The 21,389-nt window shown below is 32.0% G+C and overlaps 3 protein-coding genes and 1 long non-coding RNA gene across 4 annotated transcripts; 2 read left to right on the top strand and 2 right to left on the bottom strand.

Moving 5' to 3' along the window:
- Window positions 1-261: 261 nt before the first annotated feature.
- LOC123919954 (60S ribosomal protein L12-3) lies at window positions 262-953 on the bottom strand. Its single transcript, XM_045972013.1, has one exon. The coding sequence runs from the start codon at window positions 880-882 to the stop codon at window positions 382-384; it is 501 nt and encodes a 166-aa protein (XP_045827969.1). The 5' UTR covers window positions 883-953; the 3' UTR covers window positions 262-381.
- A 2,777-nt stretch (window positions 954-3,730) lies between these two features.
- On the top strand, window positions 3,731-4,626 carry LOC123919953. Its single transcript, XM_045972012.1, has one exon. The coding sequence runs from the start codon at window positions 3,923-3,925 to the stop codon at window positions 4,427-4,429; it is 507 nt and encodes a 168-aa protein (XP_045827968.1). The 5' UTR covers window positions 3,731-3,922; the 3' UTR covers window positions 4,430-4,626.
- Window positions 4,627-8,922: 4,296 nt separating this feature from the next.
- On the bottom strand, window positions 8,923-11,374 carry LOC123919952. The gene is made up of 3 exons (XR_006813369.1): window positions 11,072-11,374; window positions 10,062-10,229; window positions 8,923-9,294 (listed from the first exon to the last, which is right to left on the bottom strand). It is a non-coding gene; the product is annotated as an uncharacterized LOC123919952 (long non-coding RNA).
- Window positions 11,375-12,847: 1,473 nt separating this feature from the next.
- LOC123919951 (vacuolar fusion protein MON1 homolog) lies at window positions 12,848-18,484 on the top strand. The gene is made up of 14 exons (XM_045972010.1): window positions 12,848-13,494; window positions 13,578-13,657; window positions 13,750-13,821; window positions 13,926-13,965; window positions 14,057-14,158; window positions 14,332-14,453; window positions 14,542-14,674; window positions 14,747-14,838; window positions 15,249-15,330; window positions 15,423-15,487; window positions 15,602-15,892; window positions 16,017-16,108; window positions 17,844-17,908; window positions 18,253-18,484. Exons 1-14 carry the CDS (start codon window positions 13,150-13,152, stop codon window positions 18,346-18,348), a joined length of 1,677 nt encoding a protein of 558 aa, XP_045827966.1. The 5' UTR covers window positions 12,848-13,149; the 3' UTR covers window positions 18,349-18,484.
- Window positions 18,485-21,389: the final 2,905 nt, after the last annotated feature.

Raw genomic sequence — 21,389 nt, 5'->3', positions numbered from 1 at the left:
CAAAACCTACTCCACTTAAAAATAAAAACTGGTTTATGAACATAACCACAATAAGATAACAGGAAGTTCACTTTTTTAATTGACAAACAAAATCTGTACTTATTGAACACCTATAGATCAAGCACAAAATATGTCCATTAACTTAAACTGTGTAGTGATTAAATTGAGCGAATTCACAAACCACTTTGTCAGTGAATAAATGTTTAAAAATCTTACAAAAATTAGAGATTGTATAAGACTATTATCCAAGCTGATAAAATCTGTCACAAAATGATCTAAATTATCCAAAACAGTAAATTACCAAACAAAAAAGTTCAACAAATCCTCAAAATTATATCAAAGAACCACAAATAAAACAAAACAGATAACAGAGTTTAAAAATCAATCCTGAGGAATTTCAACATCACCATCATTGATCTCCTGCTGCAAATCCTTAGGATCCTTTCCATCAACAGTGCAACCAACAGAAACACAAGTCCCAAGAATCTCCTTCACAGTACCAGAAAGTTCCTTCGCCATAGACCTTGGCTTCATAATCCTCGCAATCTCAACAACATCATCAAGCAAAATATTACCATTATGCTTGATATTCTTCACCTTTTTTCGATCACGTTCAGGTTCCTTCAAAGCCTTGATAACAAGCGCCGCAGCAGAAGGAACAACGGAGACCTTAGCCTGACGATTCTGAACGGTGAGCTTGACGGTAACCCTAAGACCCTTCCAATCTTTTGCGGTTTCTTTGGCTATGTCTTCTCCGATCTTTTTTGGAGAAAGACCGAGTGGACCGATCTTTGGAGCGAGTGAACTCGCTGCTCCGACTTCACCTCCAGTGACTCGGACGTAAACATCGACGACCTGAGATGGATCGAGCTTTGGCGGCATTGTGGAAGGGTTTGGAGAGAATTAGGGTTTCAGAGATGAAATGAGAAGAAGCCGCAGCAACTAAGTGTGAGAAAAATGGTTAGTGGGATCTTATATATGTGTAGGGTTTTTGCTCTATTGGGCCTTTGCTTTATTTTATGGAAACTGTTAATGGGCCTTTCGACTAATCATTACTAAAATGAGTTAATTGGGAATATCGGTTGTCATAAAAAAATTTAAAAAAAAAAAAAAAAGTAGTTTAGATAAAAATTTACGTCTTTAAATGAATAAGCGGTGAATTTGATTTCGAATTCTGACTCATGCATATATAATATGATATCTCTATTAGTTGAGATATGCTCGGAAAGATGATTGTCATAAAATTTATGAGAGTTTTCTTCTACGATATGGGTTGACATAATTCATTATTGGTAAATAGTATAAAGACTTTCGTAAAAATAAAAAAGTATAAAGACTTATATCTGATGTTCATTGAACAACCTCGTCTAGTGGTTATTATAAGCTTGATGTTGTTACAGTAGATCTGATAGAGGGAGACGGATGGGGTATTGATGTTTGTGATGAGGGTATTGATGTTTGTGATGAGAGGTGATGATAGTGTTACAGTTGTTTTAGCTATGCATAAGGATTTGGAATTTGCAAAAGATGTGTATTTCCTGAATCTTATAGCGGAATAAGATGTTTTAAATGTGGTTTTGGCGCTAAAATGTCATCAACAATCTCCCTATTATGTTAGTTTTATTATTGAAAATTATATTAATTTTAATGTTTGTTTTTATAGTTTAAATTTTGTTCATGTCAAACGTGAGGTCAACCAAAACATCCATTATTTACATGGTCGTCCCAATTAAATTAGAGGCCTGACTCTCATATTTAAATGCCCTCCTAATAAAATAAAAATATTTTTTTTATATAAAAGATCAATTTTGCTATTTAAAATGTCAACAAATATCAAATAAATAATTTACCTAAGGGATGCAAACATTAATTGGTGTAGCCTAGGTGGTGTAAAAAGCAAGTCAGCAATATACTTCCACCAGCCGCACATCCCTAGGCTATACATGTTATTTGCACCCCCTGAGTATATTAGTAGTAGTAATAATATAATAATAATAATAATAATAATAATTTGATGTTCAAATTTTTTTAGGCCAAGTAGAGTTGTTTGCATCTCCTTGAGGCTAATCCTGAACTTGGACTAAAGTTAGTCTAAATTCATGCATTTACCTGCGTAATTTTTTTTCATCTCACTTTCTTTCTATAGAACCAAACGGACCATGATTATTTAGCTAAATATGCTCTTTATTATTCAGATTATATGATTGAAGAGACACTACCATGTATTTTTGCTTTTGATTTTTTTTTTTTTTTTTACAAATGTCTTGCTTTTGATTTGTTGTGAGAGTTTCTTGTTTTTGATTTGCTGTCAGAGTTTCTTTAATGAAATTATTTTTAATTTTAAAATATAAAATAAATAGATAACTAAATAGTGGATGACAATTTTAGAAGGTGGTCAGGTGGCGAGTCTCCTTGAGCAAACCGACGGGTATAATTGTAAGCATGAAAACAAAACATTCCACTTGAGGGGAAGCTGAATTGAATGACTCACAATTAGGAAGATTGTTGTGGTAATCGTAAGATGAATTAAGTTCCAAAATATTACTTAAAGGAAAATGTTAACTAGTGTCCCTGGGGCACTGATTAAAGAGCTAAATAAGGTATGAATGTATTGAAAATTGTGTAATCTACTTTTTATAAGTATAAAAAATACTCTTTTCAATGCAAAAATTACTTCTTTTGGTATCCTTAACTAGTGCTCCGGGGACACTAGTTAGCATGACCCTTACTTAAAAAGTGAATATTAGACACTTTATAAGTGAAAAAATCCACGAGCACAAACTTAGGACATAGGCACCATCTGAATCTATCGCTGGCTTAACCACAAGGTACGAGCAGATAAGCTCAACCTGAGCTCAACATCAACCTAACAATCTAAGCATCATAACTTGTATGAATTGTGTTGACGATTTTACTTGATCGATGGTGCTCTTTGTTGGAGCTGTATATATATTTACTATAGTACCTCGTTACTTATTAATGGTGGAAAAAAAATTAGTTCAAAATAAGTTTTTTTTTAATAAACCAATACCAGTTTTAAGTTATGAAAAATTAAAATAAAACTGAATTATTATATCCAAAATCTATATATATTTTTTAGTTATAACGATAACTTATGGTTATAACTAAATGTATTTTTATTATTAGCTATTTTTATTTTTATAATTAGTTCATTATTTTTATAATTAGCTCATTTTCTCTGAGAAGGTAACTTCTATGTGGATTTTATTGCCAAACTTAGTGCTTCTTCTAATGTTGAGGTCCTCGTTTATTCCTCTCCTCCTTCGGGACTTCGGGATTTTCTCTCAGCCGAGCCGACTCTAGTTGCGTCTTTTTTTTAAGAGCTTATGCTCTCTCTCTTTTTTTTTTTTTTTTAACTTTGTAACAAAAAAAAAAGTGTAGTTATAGCTATAACTTTTTTTTTACTTAAGCTATAACTTATATAATAAACAAAACCATTTATATAGAATATTGGTTATCCTTGACCAAAAAAAAAAAGAATATTGGTTATCATATCTGGTTATAAATGTACCAAAAAAAAAATCTGGTTATAAGTTATAACAAGTAGTTGGAAATTGATTATGTGGACAATCCAACCATGAGCAACCCACCATCGACGTGAGATTGGAATTTTCTTGTAAAATTGGTGGATGATTATTCACAAAACCACAAATTGACGAACTAAATATATTGAACCTTATCCACAATGCTACCCACCTATTATTTTCTTCTTTTTATTAACAACAAAAATAAATAAAAGCTTCATTGATAACTCTTTATAAAAGCAAGACAAATTAACGTGTGTCATTGTAGAACCATATAACAACGTAGGAGAAAGAAGAAAAAAAAACATTGATCATAGTCAACTATAAACATAGATACTATATATTAGAAGTGATCACAAATCACAACAAGCATCAACATGGAGAACAATAAGAATAATTACTTTGCAAGAAGAAACCACTTCTTTCTTTCAGTTTCTAACGATAGAGACTCTTCTTTATCATTAACAACGGATTCAGATTCCGTGTTTGAATTCGAGGAATCGGACATTTACACTTCCAATCATGCTAACTCGACCGAGTTTCACAAATCCATTCATGGCTCTCGCTCGGTCAAGAAGCAGCCTTCATCAAAGGTAAAGGACGCTGGAGCTTATGTTGGAGGAGCTCCAGCGTCCATGCCAGTAAACATCCCTGATTGGTCGAAGATCCTCGGGGATGAGTACACAAATAATTACATGAAGAAAAATGGTATGGAAGAGGATGAAGACGAGGATGAGGACGATGGATGGTTACCACCGCACGAGTTTTTGGCGAGGACAAGGGTGGCTTCGTTCTCGGTACATGAGGGTATTGGAAGGACTCTTAAGGGAAGAGATCTAAGCAGACTTAGAAATGAAATTTGGGCAAAAACTGGGTTCCAATAATTTAACTACATTTTTTTTTGTTACATTTGTTTTGTTTTTCTCTTATTTGTACTACATGTGTTTTTTTGTTTTGATTTCGGTGATTGTACTTTACAGTATGTGTTTATAATTGAGTGAAATATAGTAATTTTTCTTTTTTGGTATGAGATGATCATGTATGAGGTTTCAATCATTAATTTGAAAGGCTATGTTCTCTTGTTGTGTTTTTGTTTTCTGGATAATTGTTGTTTCATTTTCACGATTAATAACTGGAGAGTGTCATCCAATGGACAATTGCAATTTGGAGATTAATAATTGAAAATAATAAAATATCATTTTAGTCCCACATAAAATATGCAAATTGCATTTTAGTCCCTCACAAAATTAAATAAAAAGTCATTTTAGTTTCTCAGAAGCGAATAATCTAATAACATCAAAGTCTGTTTGAATTGACTTATTTTAAGCTTATATATTGGTATTTGGGTAAATTAATAAAAAGTATTTATCACAATTTCATAAGCTACATATGTCATATTTTAATAAGCTCTCACAATATGCTTATCATTGGGCTTAATAAGGAACTTATGAAAAAATATCCCACTTTGATTCTCGTCTGCTACATTCTACACAATATTAGCATTTTTTTTTAAAATTTTTTTTTGAGTCAATCTTAATTAAATTTATCTTTTTATTTCTATACGGTTATCTTTTTCATCTTCACACTTATCTTATTAAAAATATTCCACTTCTTTTTTAGTCGATCTTAAATTTATTTATTTTTATCATTATGCAAAGTCATTCTTAACTTCATAATTGCTTATATAATGACACATCTCCAAACACTTTAATTTATGTAAGTACTTTTTAATATACATATCCAAGCATAAAGAGCTTATTGAATATAAGAGCTTATGTTTTAAGCTCTCTTATTATAAACTCTAATGCTATAAGCATTCGTATAAACTATATATCCAAACAAGACTCAAGTCTTCATATTCATAATGTTTAGGACTCAAGTCTTCATAGTGTTTGCCGTTCAAAAAAAAAGTCTTCATAGTGATTAGGAAGAAAGAAACAAAAGATTTACTTTTTTAATTTAGAGATTTGAAAAAAAATATTGATCAAATTGTCTCTAAATATTTTTGTGGCGGAAACCTAAAAATCTCTTACATGGCAATGGGTAGGGTATGGGTACTATAGTACTCATTCTCATACCCTCAGTTTGAAAGAAATACTCATACTCATCCTCATACCTCGCATGGGTAACAATCTTTGTACTCGTTCTCATACCCTATGGGTATCTAGGTACCCATACCCATACTTGTTACCCGCACTTTTGTTAAAAGTAAATAGATCAATTATAAAATATCATATCATTTTAATAAAATTAAAAAAATTTAAAGATTTTAATATTGACTCATGAAAATTATAAACAAAATTATTACTATGGGTAAAGTTCATATTTTTTATGACATATTCACATTTTGTTTGCATTATGTTATAAATAAACATTTTTTATTAAAAATGTGTGATAGTTTAATAGTGTTGTAATTTATTTAAATTGATATCCATATATTATTATATAATAATATAAATAAAATAAATAAATATATACTTTTTTCGAAGAAGCCAAAATGGAATATATTAAATAAATATATATCACGATGGCATGCACGCCGATAGGTGATCAATTAAAATGTTTAGCTCTTCTTCGTGATGCGCTCGTAATTCTTGCGTTATTAAGCTTTCTTAGTTTTAAATACATGTGATCGATCACATAATAGAGCGTTACATCATCCTTATCGCACTTCAACTTATGCCCAAGAGAACTAATTGTATAAATTTTATCGACTAAATGACTAATATTTACATTTTATTTTGTCAAAGACTAAAAATGACTTCTTTTGTTTTCTTCTTAGAGAATAAACTTGATTCGATATTTTTTATAAATTATCAAAATGAAATTTCACTAAATAAAAAAAAAAAAAATCAACATGAGAGTGGAGGTTAGAGGCTTAGAGCAAGGGGAGGAGGGTGTGGGGTCATTATAGGAGCAAAAATGGGAAATAGGTTAGCTGGTTTTATGATTGGTGCATGCATGCTTCATCATGGTGGTGGTGGGGTTTTGGATGTGATTTGGGTTTTGGCAGTTTAGGTTTGGGAGTAATGACCACATGGAGATCATTCTCTACCACAATCCTAAACAAATATCCCGTTGATGGTTTATTATAAAGTAAACATAAACATTGTAGTGGCAGTTAAATTTAAAAAAATAATAATAATAATTAAGGGCTTAAACCGGTGTTGAGAAAACCATGAGACTTATTTTGTTCATGCAAAATAAAAAATATCAATTTGATTCTAAAAAATATCAGATGTCATCAAATTAAAGTAGCTATGTTTGAGAATTGAGATAAGTGTTAAAGATATTTTTGTGCTAATAGCCTCCCGTGGACCGAAACAAATAAAGAAAGTTACTTTCAGTTTTATCAAAGACAACATGTGGAAGTTTTGGTGGAAGCACGTAAACTCTTTGTAGTGCTGGGAAATCACTTGAAAATTTAGATTAGTTAATATATATTTATATATAACCAACTAGTTTTTGATATCAAATGTTACACCTCTCAATAACGTTTTAATCGATATAAATTTTATAAAATTCACTGTTTGATTGAAAGTTTGCAAAATATTTTAATTTATTTTAATTGATGTATATTTGTTCTCCACACACACACGCACATATTTGTACATTTTGAATAAATAGTCAGCACTTTGCGGTTTGGGTCTTGCAGTGGCGAGCAATGAGTTCGTCCTTTACACCAAACATTCATGTCATGATGGGTATCTTTAACTTAACATGATCAATTATTTATGTAATATTAAGTCTTTCTATCAACACTAATATTATCAATTAATTTTAACAACTGAAAGAATATGTTGTATGAATGAATGCGACAATGGATTTGTTGTTGGGTGATCATAACGAACACAGACATCCTATTGAAAAATGCTAGAAAGGCTTGGCATAATAATATGAATAATGCCTAGAAATCCAAAAGTTTCGATTAGTTTTTGGTATGACATTGTAGGCATGTCTACAAAGTTTCGATTAGTTTTTTGTTTTTCGATTACTTTGATTAGTTTTGCTTACTGTTGTTTCATACTGCACTCTTTTTTCTTCAACATGGTTTAAACTTTGAGTTTCTTTAGTGAAGTTTTTAACAATGTCATTGTTTTTGAGGATGAGGTGTTGTTTGATGTTTAGCAGTCTTGGATGTATCATTGTACTTTTGTTTATTGACACTTATGGTGCATAATCATTGACCGTATTTGCTTTATGGCTAAAGAGTTGAGTTATATATAAGTATTTAAAATAAACAATTCTCTTGATGTTTTGGTATATCAATGTCAATTAGGCAACAACAATGTTCGATCTTTGGAAATGTATTACAAAAATTGTTTATGTCTCCTGTGTATCTTATTATTAGAAGCTACTATGAGATTTTAAATCACATCTTCAACGTTGGTGCTCTCAAATCATATTATACCTTAAGAATTTGACAGAAATGTCTACTAATTAAATCAAATAAAAGAGCCTAAAATTAACAACTTGTTGAATGTCTATGAAATTCTCTAAATTTTGTGAAAAATCAACTTGGTTATTATTTATAAATCATCTTTCAACACTACATGTACACTAATTCCCCAAGATTTGAACATCGATCAAATTGTAGTTGCTAAATTTGCTTCATCAAGTCCTCAATTTATTTTCTAAGACGCTCATTTTCTTGGTTCACAACAATAGTAAGGATTTGCGTAGAATTGAATCTTCGAGTCAAGTTAGAAATTTCTAAGTGCAATCTTGAGTTACATGTCTCAACATTTCTACTTCCAACTCAAGAACCTTTAGTTTTTGCAGCTTAATTACTTTAATATCTTGATCACAAGCACCAATTTTGCATTATTGGTCTAACAAACTGGCCACTCTTTGTTAATGAGTAATATGATTTGATCCTTATTATGTTTAGTTTCACACCTAATATCCTTATTGAAAAGTTTGATTTTTGCTCTTGTGGTGTCAAGCTCAGCCAACACCTTTGCATGATCAGCAACCTCTTCTTTGAATCTCTGATTCTCAGCCTTCAACGTTGGTGTTCTCAAATCATATTATACCTTAAGAATTTGACAGAAATGTCTACTAATTAAATCAAATAAAAGAGCCCACACTAGTACAGAAAACACATTTTACATCTAGCCAAAATCCCATTTTACATCTGAACCCAGTCAGAGGTAGACGTATAAGATGTAGTAAGTTTACGCTTTTTACATCTGACTTTCGCCAGATGTAAAATTATCCCCTTTTACCTCTGTTCTCGTGTTTCAGCTGACCAATTTTTTTTTTAATTAAATTGACCCTTTTACATCTGACCAAGTCCACCAGATGTGAAATAGTAGCTTTATTTAATTATTTTTTTTTCAAAATCCTGCGTTTTTTTTTTTATATATATTTTAAATCCTATTTTGTAATTAAAAAAAACTAAAATAGCATTACAATTCAACATTCAACCAAAATACAATTACATAATATGATCAAATGTCATTAAAATTCAACATCATCCAAAATACCAAATGTCATACAATATCTCAACATTCATCCAAAATGTTAATTCAACATTCAAGCAAAATACTAAGTCATTACAATTCAAAACATCATAATTAATATGAATCCATTGTAACATCACACAAATTAACCTAGCTAGCTCCTAAGCCTCGTCATCGGCATCATAATCTACCTCGGGATTATATAGGTCAAGAAAACAATTTGCCCAGCTGTTTCGCAATTCATACAGCTCCTCCTTTGTTAATGACGTGGGATCATCGAACACCTACAATATGTAATATATAATTACTTATACATACATGGCTCAAATCCATTACGTATACATGATCAACTTATTCATATATATATATATATATATATATATATATATATATATATATATATATATATATATATATATATATATATATATATATATATATATATATATATATATATATATATAAATTAACATACATTCAGGTAGTATCATACTATATGATCTAAAATCGAACAAAATGCAACACAAAGTGAGCTAAAGGCTGCTGCCTCGAGCGCCCCACGAAGGGTGTGGTGCGCCCGCGCAATTGGCAGCATGCAACCTGCAGAATTCTGTAGAAAAGAAACAAAGAAAACAGTCCCCTTTATGCAGAAAAATGCAGCAAACCGACCATTCTTTTTATGCAGAAAATTATAGCAAAACAGTCCCGTTGTTATGCAGAAAAATCCATCAAACCAGTCCCAATTTCATGCAGAAATTTACAGCAAAACAGTCTCATTCTTATGCATGAATATACAGAAAACCAGTCTCATTTATGCAGAAAAAATGCAGCAATCAATACTTCTTTTTATGCAGAAAAAATGCAGCAATCAATACTTCTGTCTCATAATCTAACATGTGGTTCCACTATCTACACTATTTGTATGTTAATTTCACTTATTAAGTGCCAACCAAACCTATACAGATTTACCATAAAAGCATAAGCAGTCTGCTAAACATCAAGAGAGGTTAACGAAAAATACATATAATGTCGATAAAGAAAAATATAATACCTCCATCAATTCTTTGTAATACTAGCTGAGACAATGTCAATCATATTCTTCATTACATAATATCTACAGTCATTGCTGTTAGGCTGTACCCAAAATATGTTGCATAAACCAGTCCCAAAACTTGAAGCAAATCTTACATAAAGCAGTGTCAACTTAACATGTAGCAACCTTATTAAAGATCAAAAGGCTCGTGTAAACAATCACTTACTAATCACAATGAGAAATAATTATACATGTTGCAATGAAAAAGTTTCTAGTTTCATCTCCAAACAAAGTAAATTTAATTGAGTTACTAAATAATTGTTTTCTTCTAAACCATGATCATTCTCTTTTTAAAATAGCATGAAAGTTTTGAAAAGAAGCATGATACATATACTATACATGCCTCTGCCTCTCAATAAAACATGGCTAGTTCAAACATTTCATTCCCAAAACCAATAATCTACTTGTATAAAACAATCATCAAAAGCTTATCTTAACTTAAAAATTTCTTTTCCAAAGTAACTCAAAATTTTAAGCTAAGTAGATTTAAACCCTCACTGTTTTTATTCTTCAAAATTAGACCACATCAATACATGTTTTCAAAAGCTACAGAGGGTCTAATTTCAAAGCAGCAGAAGCAACTCTCATGTCTTTGATAAATTGTAAATTTTCTTTTAAAGAAGACATGACTTACACAAATAAATTAGGGCTTTTCTCTTTAAGTTAAACACAAGAAAAGTGCAAGTACCACAAGTCATAGAATAGTTTTAATTTTAATAAAACCATGACAAACTTCAAGTTCTTGATCAATTGGAATTTTCTCAAATGCCTAGCTACTGACTATTGTGAAAGCCATGTTTTCAACCATGAATATCCATCTAACTACTCTTAACACACTAGTTTCATAATAGCTACTACAAGACTTCCATTAGGAGTTAACTAAATCATAAATATGAAAAAGACATAAAACCATTCTTCAAGCTCTAAGAGCTTGACCTGCTATGGAGAAGAAAAGAAGTTTTAGTTACCTTAGAAGAGGAAGCTCACAACTCCTAGCTTTCAAACAAGCTTCGAAAGGATGAAAATGGTGGAGAGATGAATTTTGAGTGATGTATAGTGATGGTGGAGTGTGTGGTTCGGCCATGGAAGAAAGATGAGTGAGTTTCCAATTTATCCTAAACCTTCTACTTAATAGCTAAGCTAAGGATCATGGCCATTGTTCAGAATTCAGAACAACAAATTAAATTCTAATAATCATAATAAAGGCATAAAAATCAACCATAAAGAGGAACCTTGTTAAGTGTTAACCATTAAACACAAAGATAAATTATGTTTCAAATACATAATAATTGAGATGAAATGAAGCCACCCTTTTCAAAGTAGTCTTCTTGCTAAGCAATTCTGGCACAACAGAGGCCACGACTGTATAAAGAGTTGAATTATATATAAGTATTTAAAATTAACAATTCTCTTGATGTTTTGGTATATCAATGTCAATTAGGCAACAACAATGTTCGATCTTTGGAAATGTATTACAAAAATTGTGTATGTCTCCTGTGTATCTTATTATTAGAAGCTACTATGAGATTTTGAATCACATCTTCAACGTTGGTGCTCTCAAATCATATTATACCTTAAGAATTTGACAGAAATGTCTACTAATTAAATCAAATAAAAGGGCCCAAAATTAACAACTTGTTGAATGTCTATGAAATTCTCTAAATTTTGTCAAAAATCAACTTGGTTATTGTTTATAAATCATCTTTCAACACTACATGTACACTAATTCCTCAAGATTTGAACATCGATCAAATTGTAGTTGCTAAATTTGCTTCATCAAGTCCTCAATTTCTTTTCTAAGACGCTCATTTTCTTGGTTCACAACAATAGTAAGGATTTGTGTAGAATTGAATCTTCGAGTCAAGTTAGAAATCTCTAAATGCAATCTTGAATTACATGTCTCAACATTTCTACTTCCAACTCAAGAACCTTTAGTTTTTGCAGCTTACTTTAATATCTTCATCACAAGCACCAACTTTGCATTATTGGTCTAGCAAACTGGCCACTCTTTGTTAATGAGTAATATGATTTGATCCTTATTATGTTCAGTTTCACACCTAATATCCTTATTGAAAAGTTCGATTTTCGCTCTTGTGGTGTCAAGCTCAGCCAACACCTTTGCATGATCAGCAACCTCTTCTTTGAATCTCTAATTCTCAGCCTTCAGATTGAACTAGTTTTTTTAATAGTGAAATTAATAGTACTACAATATTATATTGGGTGGTATATTTTCAAATAAAATACACAACATAAAACATGATTCCGAAAAAATGCCCAATTTTAGGGGTTGAAGGAGCAATACACACCAATTATGAGTATGTATATGAGCAACTCCATTGGTGATCTTCACCCTAAGGTGTCCCATGAAACCACACCATCTTGAAGCAACTCACTAATTATTTACTCCAATAGTACAACCCTTAAAAACTCATATTGGGTCCTACAACTCTACCTCCTATATTAATATTAATATGTTACTCTTACTTATCTAAAACAAAGGACAATAATACTATTTTATTGTCAAATTTGGACAAAATTATGTTGCTTCAGGAAGCAACCATAATTCCAGTTGGCGAAATTCATTTTCTCTCAAATTGTGAATAGCTACCTTTTTTTATGACACACACACACACACACTCTTTTATCCACCGAAATCACTTTTTTGCCCTTCCAAAAAACTTCGGAATGTATTTTTCAAAAAAAATATACTGTTAAAAATAATATTTAAACTAAAAAAAGTTTGAGAAGTTTTGCACGGGCAAAAAAGAATTTTCTGGGAGGGGGGTACTAGTAGTATTGGGCTTTGAAAAGAAATATCTTAGCCTGGTCCAGAAAATATCATGACACGAGCATAGTAGTAGCCTCGTCTGAACGCACCAAGTCACCGACCAACCAACCGGTCAGACTGAGCCACGGCAATCAACGACTGACAGACAGCGTAAATAACAAACAACAAACAAACTAACAAAACAAATTTCAAAACTCCAAATTCCTCACTTCACTCTCTCTCTCTCTCTCTCTCTCTCTCTCTCTCTCTCTTTACACAATGGAATCATCATCATCTCAATCCAACGAACCAGAACCAATAGTAGTAGTAGAAGAAAAACAAAGAGATATAGATATAACAACTTCAACCGAACCCGGTTCAGATATCACTTGGAGAAGAACAACCGGTTCAGACCAAGATATGGATCTCCCTTCAAGCCCTAGTAGTAGCGGTTACGCCGGTGAAGGAGGTGGTAGCACTAGTGCCACCACTGGTTCCTTAATTGAGATCGAACACGATGAAATTGAAGAAGAACAACAATTGAGGATTCAAAATCAAATCGATGAAATCTCGATCACTGATTCCAATTCCTCTTGGATTCCTGGAAAACGACACCAAAATGAGGTGCATACATTGATTTTATCACTATGTCGGTGCATTTCTATATCTATCTATCATATTGTGTTTGATTGATGAATAAAGTGCAGGATGATGGTTCTATATCATGGAGAAAAAGGAAGAAGCATTTCTTTATTCTTAGCAATTCTGGAAAACCTATATATTCTAGGTTAGTTTTTTTTTTTTTTGCTTTGTTTATTAATTCATTCATCACTTAACAATCACATGAACTTGTTATTGATTTTTTTTGTTTACTTTTAGGTATGGAGATGAACACAAGCTTGCAGGATTTTCAGCTACTTTGCAAGCAATTGTTTCCTTTGTCGAGAACGAGTATTAATTTAATGGCTCTTAATGTTTCTTGTTAATTAACTGAATAATAATTGAATAATAACACTAATGTACATTAATATGATTTTGCAATTGACACTTGTTAGGGGTGATTCTGTCAAATGGGTGAGGGCTGGAAAGCATCAGGTTTGATCGGATGCATGCTTTTTATTGTTTTTATTATGCTTGAGTTTTTTATGCTTTATTATTAATATTATGGTTTGAAAATATGGTGTAGGTGGTTTTTCTTGTGAAAGGACCAATTTACTTGGTCTGCATTAGCTCCACGGAAGAACCTTATGAGTCGTTAAGGGGACAGTTGGAACTAATTTATGGGCAGGTATAATTTAGTTGTTTTGCGAAATTACTGGATTTGATTACTTCTGAAATTGCTATTGCTTAATTAGGACATTTAAATGGACATATTATGTTGTTGTGGTTATAGGACATTTAAATGGACATATTATGTTGTTGTGGTTGTATGACATTTTCGTATTATCCGCGCGTGTGCAGATGCTTGTTATATTAACAAGATCAGTAAACAGATGTTTTGAGAAGAATCCGAAGTTTGATATGACACCCTTACTTGGTGGAACAGACGCCGTCTTCTCTTCTCTAATCCACTCTTTCAGTTGGTTTGTTACTCTGCTCTTAGCATGCCTTGTTTCCGACGTTCTATTTTATGTCTTCGTAGTAAATACTGTTAGTGTCTGGCTATTTCAGGAATCCAGCTACATTTCTTCATGCCTATACTTGCCTTCCTCTTTCTTATGCAACAAGGCAAGCTGCCGGTGCTGTCTTGCAAGACATTGCTGATTCTGGTGTTTTGTTTGCAACACTGATGTGCAGGCACAAGGTGTGATTCTACTTAATTTTTACTATTTGTTTATAAAATGACTTAGAATAACACATTGAAGGTTGAATGCAGGTGATTAGTCTTGTTGGCGCTCAGAAAGCTTCCCTTCATCCAGATGATATGCTGTTGCTGGCCAACTTTGTTATGTCATCAGAATCGTTCAGGCAAGTAGACCTGGTTTTATTTAGATTTAGTACTCACTGACAGATGGTTCAATTTGACTGTATAAGTTTCCAATATAGGATCAAGATGATCCTCCAGTTCTCATGAATCTTATTTTTATCGGAAAGTAATTTATATTCACGTGTGAAGTTCGGCCAAAATTTTCCACAACTAAATAGCTTTTGAATAGTCTTCCATTATAAAATGGTCATTTTTTAGATAGGGGAACAATATTTTGATGCCTCACAAATTTCATTCTCATTTAGCTATAACATTGTGTAAATATCCAGTCTGGCTCATTTACTGTTGCCATTGATTATTAATCGTTTACTGTTGCTATGGATTCCTTATTGAGCATTATTTCGGCATGTTCAGATGTTCTTACTCAATTTCATGGGCTATAATTATGCAGGATGTCAGAATCATTTTCTCCAATTTGCTTGCCAAGATATAACCCTTCAGCATTTCTGTATGCTTATATCCACTATTTTGATGTGAGTTAGATTTTATTACATGTAGCATTGGTCATATTTTTATTATTTTAACATTAGGACACACGTGACGGTGCTTTGTATATCTGTGGCAGGCCGACACATACTTGATGTTGCTAACCACTAATTCAGATGCATTTTATCATCTTAAGGATTGCCGGTAAATTATGAGTTATAATCCAATCTTACTATTGTTGGTGGTGGTGCAAACCTTAATTTTACAAAGAGATCACATGTTTCTGTTTATCAATTATATTTGTATGGACATTTGTAGGATTCGTATTGAAACGGTCCTTTTGAAGTCACATGTCCTTAGTGAAGTTCAGAGGTCCTTGCTAGATGGAGGAATGCATGTTGAGGATCTACCACCAATACCTCAGCCTGGAGTATCTCATTTGGGCCAGCACATGCTTCCATCAGATTCTCCTGAAAGATTTAAGGAAGCTAATCATAGCATTGGAGGTCCTGCTGGGTTGTGGCATTTCATATACCGCAGTATATACCTGGATCAATATGTCTCTTCAGAGTTTTCATCATCAATTAGTACTCGTCAGCAGCAGAAAAGGTATTATTAAACGGTATCTTGACCTTTTCACTTTTTATTCCTCTTGGTACCACGACCTTTTTTATTTTTCGTTGTCTTTATGCGTTTCTCTTGTCAAAAGTATAACTTTTCTTAATTGTTGCAGACTGTATAGAGCTTACCAGAAACTTTTTGCATCAATGCATGATAAAGGAATCGGACCACACAAAACTCAATTTAGAAGAGATGAAAACTATGGTAATAAATATTTTGGCTCTTACCTCATACTTAGTTTCTGTTTAAAATAAAATGGATATCTGCACTGTGCATCTTCATTTTAACTATTTCTCATTTTGGTAGAGATAATATGTATGGGTATGGAAATGGCATAATGCATTTTTGACATTGGTATTTTGTGAAACCCACATTAAACAGGATATAAATTTATTTGTGCCCTATCTCTGTTGTGCCAAAATGCATTGACACACATTGATCATGATTTTACAAATTTGTCCTCATTTATAATACTATTTAACTTTTCTTTTTGGTAATTTTACTTAGGCATAATTAGTATAATGGTCCCTTAAAGACATTTTAGGTTTCAAAATAGTCCCTTAAAGAAAAAAAGTCTCATCTAAGTCCCTTAAAGATACATCTGTTAGTCATAACGGTCCTTTCCGTTACTTTTTAACTTTAAATGTCTTAGGTGGACCAATATTATTGATGGTCCACCATAGACCTCATTAATGTTTTTAATTTAAACCATTTGATTTTTTTTATGAAAAAATACCATTGGATATGTAAGGTGCATTGTATCTACATGTGAACTACCAACACTTTAGTACTTCTTCATCTTCTTCACCCTCCTTCGTCAATTTCATCAAACAACCCCCATTTTTTCAAACAACAAACCCAGGAAAAAAAAAGTAAAACAAATCCAAAATAAAAAAATACAACTCTTTCTCATTTCAGATCTGAATTTCTGGTTTCACTCAAAAAAATTCTGGTTCCAGATCTGAAATTCTGAATTTTGAAACCTTCATCTTGCCCATCCAATGTTAATGCAACCTTTATTGGCTCCCATTCTCTTGGGGTTTTTGTGGATCACTCAAGATAATGTGAGTTCTACAAGTATTATACTTGCTTGTTGTTTTGGTGCTTCTGTTGGATGTATGTATGGTGTACCCTTGTCTTCTTGCATACAAATACACATAATTTGAACGTCCACTGTCTCAGCACACTTGAAGCTTTGCAGGTCCTATATTCAACATACTTGATGATTTATCTGAATTTTCCGAATCTGAATTTATGTGTTTGATTTTAATTTTCTGGGTTGATGAAGATGAAGAACAAATGAAAGAAAAAAAATTGGATGTTGGTGGTACACTGTTAGTAATAGTGGACTTAACAGATTTTTGAAAAAATTGACGGAAAGGATCATTTTGACCGACGGAGATGTCTTTAAGGGACTAAAGTGAACCTTTTTTTCTTTAAGGGACCAATGTGAAACCTAAAATGTCTTTAAAGGACCATTTTACTAATTAAGCCTTTTACTTAATATTACACAGATAAAATTATTTCGGGAAAATTTACATTTGTTGATTATTCTCAAAAAATTATTTCTTTCCAAATACAATCTACTCAAAAAGCCATTCTGCACTGGTAATCCAAACATCCATAGTTACTGAAATCCAATTCACACATATTTTTAATATTCCGAGTCTGCAGTGAGCTGGTACATCCTCATTTGAATTTTATGAGCTAACTTTCTTTTCTCGTGTATGGGAAATTTGGGCAGCTGGGTATTTAAGTTCACGATTTGTTTTATGGCTTTGTTCTCAATTTTAAGAAGCTTGGATGGTTATTTTAGAAAGAGCAGTTATTCTATGGAGAGAATTAGCTTGTGCACCACGACGACGTTTTTTATATATATGCCATAAAAAGATAAACCAAGTGAACATTGATGAAACTCATTCGACCTTTTTCGTGGCAGTTCTTCTATGTTGGGTGACACAGGATTTTGAGCTTTATGCTGCCTTTGATCCCCTTGCAGACAAGGTACAATTTTCTCTTATTTTCTCGATATCTCATATTTCAACTGTCAATGAATACCTGTTAACACAAGTTTGCCTTTGATTCCCTATACGGAACATTCATAATCCATAATTAACTGTCAATGAATACCTGTTAGAAAACAAAATATTACAAATTTGAATCTATCATTACTATCTTTTGCATGTTTCAAATCACATCAATGTTATTCTTCTCTCTTTATTTTTTATAGGAAAAAATTACTAGGATTTTCTGTAATTTTGTGTTTTCCTTTAAACAAATTGCATGTATTTTTGTGCCACTCTGGTTTGACCAGTTCTCAAATGTTTGTACATTATTGAGTAATGCAGGCTTTGGCAATAAAGACATGCAACCGTGTTTGTCAATGGATAAAAGATGTGGAAAATGAAATATTTTTGCTAGGAGCTAGCCCCTTTTCATGGTGATTTCTTTGCAAATACTGTAAACATTGTACTATAATTTTGTTTAATAAAATTCCTCTAGCATTTATTCTTTTTTAAATAATAAACATTGTACTATAAGTTATTCCTTGACATTCTAGCCTCAAATTTTGATCACTAATACTGTTTGGCGCCAAATTTTGGCCACTCTTTTTATTATTATATTGGTTTTTGTCGCGTTTATTTTCAAATATGTGAGTTTGCCCATTTGATAGTGAATAGAGTCATAGAGAAGTTACAAGTGTGAGGTCACGAGTTTGAATCCCTTTTGTGATTTTTTAATTATTATATTTTTATTACTTCTTTATTATTATTAAGCAAAAAAAAAATATCAAAGAGAAAAAAAAATAAAAAAAAGGAAACAAGAAAGGCCGTAGCAATACACAGATATAATTAACTAAGGCGCGCTCCTCCTCCCATGTTTTTTCAACTTCAATCCCCCTTAATTCAAGTATTCCATTTTTGTTTCTTTCCAAATCTGCATCAAAATTAAAGAGGTTGTCCAACATGCTCTTTTATCATTCAAACTCTAATCATTTGGGAGGCAAAAAATTGAGAGAAAGATGAATAAAAGAAAAAAATGTGGCAAGCAGTCCACAAATCCCACAACGACAACATTCAAACACATTTCAATTAAGCTATGTACTATTCCACAAATATTTCAGCTGTCTTTCCACACCAATCAAGCGGTCACCAGAGAAGCAAAATGAAACGACCTTCTCCGCCCAAACCAAGCAAAAAACGCATCATGCCTGAAAAAAAAAGCCAAAACCAATAAGAAGGGTAAAAAGTCTACAAAGACTACAACTCATTATATACAACTTATTGAGCAGTACTCTGAGACTCACAAAAAACACTTCAAATATGAGATTATTGAGATATATATCAACTAGGTAATAACTCATTTCTTATTGTGAACACAAATGAAAACATTGGTGTGTGTTGGTGCCTTTAACTATATAATTAAAGGCACCAACACACATCAATATAGTTAAAGGCACCAACACACACCAATGTTTTCATGCATGTTCACAATAAGAAATGAGTTATTACCTGGATGATATCTCAATAATCTTAGATTTGAAGTGTTTTTGTGAATCTCAGAGTACTGCTCACTAAGTTGTATAGAATGAGTTGTAGTGTTTGCAGACTTTTTACCCTCTTATTAGTTTTTGCTTTTCTTTCTGGCATGATGTGTTTTTTGCTTGGGTGGAGAATGTCGTCTAATTTTGCTTGTTTTGTGACTGCTTGCTAGGTGTTGAAAGACGGCTAAAATGTTTGTGGAGTAGTACTTAGCTTAATTGAAAGATTTTGGAAGGTTGATGTAGGTGTTTGAATGTTGTTGTGGGATTTGTGGAATGCTTCCCGTGTTTTTTCTTTTGTTCCTCTTTCTCTCAATTTGCTGCCTCCCAAAGGATTAGGGTTTGAATGATAAAAGAACGAGGGGGACAACCTCTTTAATTTTGATGCAAATTTGGAAAGAAACAAAAATTGAATGCTTGAATTAAGGGGGAGTTGGAGTTGAAAAAACATGGGAGGAGGAGCGTGCCTTAGCTTATCTGCGTATTGCTACCGCCTTTCTTTCTTGTTTCCTTTTTTTATTTTTTTGTTTTTTTTTGTTTTGCTTAATGATAATAATAATAAAGTAATAAAAATATAACAGTAGTAAAATAACAATATATTTGTTTTCTATTGGGTTTTACTGGTTTTTTTTTTATAATTACCAAGGGTGAACAAAAAAGGGTGGGAATATACAAGTTTTAGTCCCCCTGACAAACTAACAGATCCATTAAAATGATATATAACCAAATAAACTAAAAAAAAAAAAGGCAAAACAAAAAATAAAATAAAACAAAAGAAACAGGTCAACGCGTAAGAGAGAAAGAATATTGACCGATCAAGAGGAAGCTGGCGGTGCGCGGAGGTTCGTCGGTTCTGATTCTTCCTTCTCATTTTTGCTTATTGGTTCTGTCTCTTTGCTGTTTCTTTTTGGTTTAGTTTCTTTTTTTTTGTTTTTGTATGTGTGAATTGGTTTTGTGTGGTGGTGAATGGAGAAGAGAAGATAATGGTGGTGACTGGTGAAGGTTTGTGTTTGTGATAGTGAAGAACGCACTCTATGATTTATACCTAAAGGATTAGGGTTTGAGTACACAAAAAAGGTTAGGAGAAATTCTTGACAAAGATTTGGCTTCAATTATTGGAAACAAATTAAAAATGGAGGTTTCAAAAATGGAAACAATTGGTGCTGCTATTCTGCCTAGGTGCTGGCTGCGTGCGTGTTGCTTTTTTTGTTTGTTTGTTTGACTTTTGAATTTTTTTTTTGTTACTAAAAATAATAATAATAATAATAATAAAAGAAAAAATAATAGTAATATACTACAAGGACAAAACTTAACTACTAAAAATGCGACCAAAACTTATATGATGATAAATGTGGCCAAAATTTAGTGAGCGGCATAATCCTTAGTCAAAGACTAGAGTTAATAGTGCTTCAGTTGAATCGGAGTATAATCTTAAGTGAAATTATATTTTATTTTTAAATTTAGTTTATTTATATAAATTTTAAGTCATTAACTTCAATCGGAATATAACTCTTAGTCAAATACTAGTGCTTCAGATGAACCGAAGTATGATCCTGAGTAAAAGATTTTAATTAATTTAGTACTTCACTTGAACTGGAGTATAACCCTTAGGTGAAATTATATTTTTAAATTTTACTTTATTTATATACTTTTTAAGTTATTAATTCCAATCAGAGTATAACTGTTAGCCAAATAGTAGGGTTACCAGTGCTTCAGTTGAACCGAAGTATAATCCTCGGTCAAAGTCCAGGGTTAATAGTGCTTCAGTTGAACCGGTGTATAATCCCCCGTCAAAAACCAAGATTAATAGTGATTTAGTTGAACCGAAGATAAATTATATTTTATTTTAAAATTTTACTTTTTTTTTATAACTTTTAAGTCATTAACTTAAACTGCAGCATAATAGTAATATACTACAAGGACAAAACTTAAATGAAATATAAT

The sequence above is a fragment of the Trifolium pratense genome, linkage group LG4 (genome assembly GCF_020283565.1).
Source record: "Trifolium pratense cultivar HEN17-A07 linkage group LG4, ARS_RC_1.1, whole genome shotgun sequence".
In the NCBI taxonomy this organism is placed as follows: domain Eukaryota; kingdom Viridiplantae; phylum Streptophyta; class Magnoliopsida; order Fabales; family Fabaceae; genus Trifolium; species Trifolium pratense.
Note: the sequence above shows the minus strand (reverse complement) of the source record. Positions and strands in the feature narration are given on the sequence as shown.